General features: G+C 37.7%; 1 protein-coding gene across 1 annotated transcript in view; it reads right to left on the bottom strand.

Moving 5' to 3' along the window:
* Positions 1-7,097, bottom strand: part of RYR2 (ryanodine receptor 2 (cardiac)) — a 786,033-nt gene that overhangs the window by 250,966 nt on the left and 527,970 nt on the right. Inside the window, exons 59-60 of the mRNA XM_006872010.1 lie at positions 4,972-5,095; positions 4,101-4,216 (exon numbers count right to left, since the gene is read on the bottom strand). Coding sequence (XP_006872072.1) covers positions 4,101-4,216; positions 4,972-5,095 — 240 coding nt within the window. The remainder of the gene's footprint in view (positions 1-4,100; positions 4,217-4,971; positions 5,096-7,097) is intronic.

The following is a 7,097-nucleotide window of genomic DNA, read 5'->3' on the forward strand; positions in this document are numbered from 1 at the left end:
TACTCTAGGAATTGACAGAGATGGATGGCTCTATAGAATAAGCACTGGACTGCTAACCACCAACCACTCCACAGGAGAAAGATGAAGCTTTCTGATCCTGTAAATATTTACAGTCTCAGAAACCTTAGGCTTGGTTGACATGAGTCACAATTTACTTGACGGCACTTAACAACAATCAACTGAAAGAATGCCAGTTGAGATGGCTCAAGAAATGGATGCAATCCTAGAAGAGCCCACTCATTTATGCCAAGACCTTTAGAAGACAGTTACCTAGTCAAGTTACTAGAAGACATCCATATTTGTGACCACTCCAAAGATGACCCACTAGAATGCAGAAAGTATTGAACAACATCCCATGCAAGTATATTTTGCTGAGGATAATTAAAAACTGGCTGCAGCTGTCATACATCAAGCGACAGCTGCAAGAAATTAAAAGATGATTTTAGAAAAGGACTTGGAATGAGGGATATCACTGGTGATATCAGATGGATCTTGGCTGAAAGCAGAGAATATCAGAAACATGTTTACCAATGATCCATTTGATTATGTGGATCATAAAAAAATATGGATAACATTGTCAAAAATGGGAATTCCAGAACACGTAATTGTGCTTGTGAGGAACCTGTACATAGACCAAGAGACGGCTGTTCCGATAGAACAAGGGGGTGCTGCATGGTTTGAAACTAGAAAAGGTGTGTGTCAGGCTTGTACCATCCTTTAACCAAACTTTTTAAAACTGAATGTTGAACAAGTAATCAGAGAAATTGGATTAAATTAAGAAGAAAAAAGCACCAGGATTAGAGAAAGATTAATTGTTAATATTCAACCATTTCAAGAGGTAGTAATCATCAAGAGTCAATGACAATGAAGGTAGAAGTACATTGAAGGCAATGCCAAAGAATAAGGCACCAGGAATTGATGGAATACAAAGTGAAATCTTTCAAAAACTGATGCAGCACTGGAAGCACTCACTCATCTACTCCAAGAAATTTGGAAGACAGCTAGCGGGCCAACTGATTGGAAGAGATCTGTATTTGTGCCCTGGAATCCAAGGAGAGGTAACTCAATGGAGTGCAGAAATCATCGCACAATACCATCAACATCAGATTCAAGTAAAATGTTGCTAAAGATAATTTAAAACTGTTTACAAGAGTACACTGAAAGGGAACTGTCAGAGTGTCAATCCTGACTCAGACAAGGATGAGGAATGAGGAACATCATTGCTGACATCATGTGGATCTTTGAAATCACAGAATGCCAGAAAGATGCTTATCTGTGCTTTACTGACTATGCAAAGGCTTTCAACTATGTGAATCATGACAAGCTATGGACAGCATTGCAGAGAATGAGCATTCCAGAACTCTTAATTGTGCTCATGAGGAACCTGTGCATAGACCAAGAGACAGTCGTTCGAAAAGAACATGCGGACAATGAATGGTGTAAAATCAGGAAAGATGTGCACCAGGGCTGTATTCTTTCACCAGACTTATTTAATCTGTATGCTGAGCAAATAACCTGAGAAGCTGGATCACATGAAGAACAATGTGGCATCAGTACTGGAGGAAGACTCATTAACAACCTGCGATGTGTAGATGATGCAAACTTGCTTGCTGAAATGGACAATTAAGACGAGAGGAAGAATACAGCATTTGGTCTATAGTTAAAATGAGGCGTTATAGAGATACAGGTTTGTCTGGAACAATATTCAGCTGGAAAATCTATAATCACAATTAGGAAACTAATTTAGACTCCTCTCCCAGAGAACAGTTGCATATAGCATTGTTGTTGTTGTTGTGTGCCGTGGAGTCGGTTCCAACTCATAGCGAGCCTACACAGGGTTTCCGAGGCTATAAATCTTTACGGGAGCACACCGCCTTATCTTTCTTCCACGGAACCGCTGGTAGTTTTGAACTGCTGACCTTGCGGCTCGCAGCCCGATTCGTAACCATTACGCTACCAGAGCTCCTTGCATATAGCATTAACTACCATTAATTTTTTTTTTGTCAGAAAGTCTTCCTTGGTTTAGAGAGCTACTGCCGGGTGGGCTTCACATTGTTGTTGTTGTTAAGTGCCATCACATACTCCCCTTAAATCCTACAGCTAAGAACAAGAAATTTACCAGAACTTGAAATTCTACAAATGTTAATCTAATGTAGTGTCAGAAACTAAGTTAAATCCTGAGTAAAAGAGCAGCAACAGGAATCCTGGTTTTGGAGGTTGTCTGTTAATAAATCAGTTACTAAGGAATCTGGGATTATGAACCATGAGGAGAGGAGCCAGGAGACTGAAAATGTTCATTACAAAAATTATGAACATTTTTTAAAAATTGAGAGTGTTAAAGAACATAAAAATACACAACCACAAGAGAACACTCATTCTGTGTTTTTTTTTTTTAAAAAAAGAGCTAAAATGAATAGAGAGAAATACTGTTAACTGATGGTACATGGAGGGGATTATAATCATTGTAATGAAATAAGGTATAAGATTTGTTGAATGTAAAACTGATGATCTGCCCTGTAAACTTTCACTCAACTCACAATAAAAACATAAAAAAAAACAAACCACAGAGAGGAAGAGGGGTAGTATGCTGATGACTGGGGGGCAATCTTGTAGTGTATACCCTTTGACTGGCTGATGATGCATGGAGGGGATTGTAACCATAGCAATGAAACGATATACGATAGGATTAATTTAAAACTAATGTTCTCCCATGTAAACCATCGCATAATTCACAATAAAACATTAAAAAAAACAAAACGAGAACACTCCTTCTAGAGACCAAGCTACAATTTATTATATGGGAAAGAGCTTCAAAAGTTCATGGAAAAATGAAGTAGAAAGATTATGGAGTTTTTCCCTGAATTTTTTGAAACTCCTTCATTTTAATACCAACCCCTGGCTAATAATCACTTGGAATTTAAATTCAACAGTTGAGAATGATGAGAGAGAAAAGAAATAATGGAAGTCTACCTTGCTTATTTGTTCTGACTCTAAAATATAACAGGTTCTTCCTTTATATAGATGGCAGGGTCAGATAAAGACAAGGTATTTCTTTTTATGCTCAATGAATAATAAAGTAGTATGCACTACTAATGTATCCCTATGATATTTACAAAGGTAAACCCAAGGCCTTTTATACTGTCTACAAACTTTGGGAATCCATAAGAGTTTTTGAGATTTTATGGGTTGTTTGTAAAGAGAAGAGCAAATCATTTCATTGGGAAATTATTAGCTGTATCTTAATATTTTTATATTCTTCCAGTTTATATTTCAAAATGAAAAACCCATGCCAATACGTATTATAAAGGGAAAAATAGTCTATGCTCAATTAAGGGGGAAAAAAAAAAGTGTTCAAAATTTTCTCATCACTAAGAACAAACTTTAAAGAGTTCATGTAAAGTACTCTTTAAAGTGTTCAAGAGCACAGATGTCAGTTTGAGGACTAAGGTGCACCTGATCTAAGTCATGATATTTTTAACAATCTCATATGTATATGAAAGCTGGACAATGAATAAAGAAGACTACAGAAGAACTGATGCATTTGAGCTATGGTATTGGAGGAGAATATTAAAAGTACCAAGAACTGCCAAAACCAAATCTATGTTGGAAGAAGTCAAGTACAGCCAGAATGCTCCTTAGAAGCCAGGATGGGCAGACTTCATGTCTCATACTTTGGACATATTATCAGGAGGGACAAGTCCCTATAGAAAGACATCATGATTTAAAGTAGAGAGTCAGCAAAAAAGAGGAAGACCCCCAACAAGATGGAATGAAGTTGGCACAGGAGTGGGCATTGTTTTGTTCTATTGTGCATAACAACAAGATGAACTAAACTTGCTTACCTACAGAATGATGAAGGGTACTAAACATGAAACTGTATATAGTATGCTTATGCCTTCATAGAGTAAGACGTAAACAGCCTGGTGGCAGTGGTAGTAGTGGTTATGTGCTGTGGAGTCAGTTCTGACACAGCGACCCTGCTTAGGGTTTCCACAGCTGTAAATATTTACCGGAGAAGACTGTGCTATTCTATACACCTATGTTTTAAGCATTAAGAATAGCAAATACTGGTCTACTAATTATAGGATTGTGGTACCTACCAAACTCCAGGATATACTGATGGGCTTCATCCACATAGCGAATGAGTTGTTGGAGAAAACTATAGGCAAATCGTTTCTCAATAGAAGGCGTGTCCAGTTCCAGATCCTTGAACCCTCTGGAATAGCAAAAAGGAGAAATTCAGAGCAATTTATACACAGTCTATTGATATTGTTAATGGGTGATGTTAAGTTGATACCAATGCACAATGATCCATGTAATCCTATTATGACAGTCTAGAACTGCTCAATAGGATGTTCAGGCCATAACGTTTAAGGAAGCAGATCCTCAGGTCTTTTCTCCTGAGGAGCAGCTGGTGTGTTTCAATCGCCAAGCTCTCAGTTAGCAGATGAGCGCTTAGCTATGGCGTCACCAGGGTTCCTTACAAAGTCTATTAGAAGATAAAACATTATACAAGGAAAAAAGTATTCATTTACTAAAGTGTATTTAGTATTCTTGTAGCAGAAGGCAAAATTAGATTTAATTTACAAGGAATACTAGGAAATCCTATACAGGGTTGCTATGGATTGGAACTGACTCCATGGCACTTAACAACAACAACAACTTTACATATGATATTAAAATTGCCATTAATAACACAATTACTAAGCAGCAAAATCTTGCCTTCAGAAAAATCATGTCACTTTCACCTGGGGATTTTGCTTCACTGGTGGGTAACGAATGCAAGCAACAAACAGAACTCACTCGTGTGGTTAACAGCAAAGGGCATTAAAGTTTCTGTCAGATATGTATTTTGATCATACAAAATAGTAGCTTTAAACTAGCTTAGAAATCACTGCATTCACTTTTGGCAGAAAATCTGATGGAAATATTTAAATAAACAATGTGTAAGTGGAGCAGGTGTGCTTTTACCTGGACACAGCATATCCATTGATCTGTAAGAACTTGAGAATATCCTGGGCTTTTTCCCTGTCCTTGGCTTTTTCTTTGGCTGTCAGTGTATCATAGGGCACCAACAAGGGATGGTTTCCACCTCCTAAGAGAATATCAAGACAAACACTCAGCACAGCAGTAAGAAAATCATCTAAGATGAGACTTGGTAGCATGCACAACAGATCTAGAACAAGAGGCAGGTGTGTAAACAAAACAAGGGGATACTTGGTTTAAAATCAGGAGAGATGTGCGTCCGGTTTTATACCCTTTCACTATACTTACTCAGACTGTATACTGAGCAACTAATCAAAAAAAAAGGACTACATGAGTAACAACATGGTATCATGACTGGAGAGTGATTTATTAACAACCTGTGATATGCAGATGATACAATGTTGCTTGGAAAGTAAAGGTCTTGAAGTACCTGCTGATAAAGATCAAAGATTACAGCCTTCAATATGTATGAAACCTCAACAAAGAGACAAAAAAAAAATCCACACAATTGGACCAATAAGCAACATAAAAGATAAAAGTTGTCAAAGATTTTATCTTATTTGAATTTACAGTCAATGCCTGAAGAAACAGCAGTCAAGAAATCAAGGGCACAAGTCACTAGGCAAATTTGTTGCAAAATACCTCTTTGTAGTACTAAAGAGCAAAGAAATCACTCTGAGGACTAAGGTGTGTCTTACCCAAGTCATGATGTTTTCAACTGCCTCAAATGCATACAAAAGCTGGACAATGAATAAGGAAGACTGGAAAAGAAATTATGTGTTCGAAAAGAATTTTGACATTCCAAGGGCTGCCAGACGCATGAGCCAAACTGTCTTGGAAGAAGTGCAGCCAGAATCTCCACAGACACAAGAGTGAAAAGACTGTCTCATGTACTTGGGACATGTTATCAGGAGGGACCAGTCCCTGGTAAAGTAGAGGGCTCAAAGGAAAGGAAGAAGGCCCTCGCTGAGATGAGTTGACACAGTGGCTGCAACAGTTGACTCGGACACAGGAAAGGCTGTCAGGGTGCTGCAGAGACCAGGCAGGGTTCCTTCTGTGGCACACAGGGTGCTTATGAGTCAGAACTGACTTGATGGCACCTAACAATAGCAATAGTGTGGACTACACAAGTTGTGAGATCCCTTAATCACAGAGCATGTTAAGACCTTTACCTCAAGTGTCGTTACTGCTCCTTTTCATGTAGGAAACCTGCTCAAAAAAAGACTATGCATGTGGTTTCTAAGAGGCAAAATCAAACATTAAAGTCCTTCCATTTGTAATACCAAGCTCTAATAGCATCTGCAATCACCAAGGAAGGAGGAGAAACTGCACTTTCTAAATGTTCAAACAAATTCTGAATGTGGAGTGTAAAAAATAGACTACAAAAAGGCAAACTGGATCTAGTAAAGCTGTAAGACACGTTCCAAGAAATATTCATTTTCTGCTTCACAGTGAGAAGTAAAACTAATATTTGAACATGAAATTTTTATGACATCTTCTAGATCCAAGAGTACTTTATAGTCACATATTACTTCTGAATATACAAGAAGAATACTTGGATGCACTACGTTAAAAGCTGAGCCCTCTTAAATATCTTAAATAAATACAACATACATATTTCATTGATTGAAATTTTGGCAAGTAACCTTTAGCAAGAACCGATATTTCCAGTATGAAAATTCTGGAGAAAAATAATAAAAGCACTCTTTCATGTTTGAAAAATTTGGAAAATATTTAAATTAAGAAAAAGCAACAATGAAAACATTTCAGTAAAAATTGTTGTTGTTGTTAAGTGCCAGCAAGTCAGTTCTGATCCATAGTGACTATGTATACGGTTTCCAAGAAGCAGCTGGTGAGCTTGCAATTCAAATGGCTTTGCAGTCTGAGCATCGGCCCACAGCGCTACAGCAAATGTAAAAAGCGTATTGTTAATTCACATGTAAAGATCAAATTTAACGAATGCTATTCATCATCATCAGCAATGATATCTCTCGTTCCACGGCCTCTTCTAAATCCAGCTTGAACCTCTGGAAGTTCTCTGTCAATGTATGATTGCAGCCGTTTCTGTATTACCTTTAGCAAAACTTTGCTCGCTTGAGATATCAAAGAGA

The sequence above is a fragment of the Chrysochloris asiatica genome, unplaced genomic scaffold (assembly GCF_000296735.1).
Source record: "Chrysochloris asiatica unplaced genomic scaffold, ChrAsi1.0 scaffold00179, whole genome shotgun sequence".
NCBI classification, from domain to species: Eukaryota; Metazoa; Chordata; class Mammalia; order Afrosoricida; family Chrysochloridae; genus Chrysochloris; species Chrysochloris asiatica.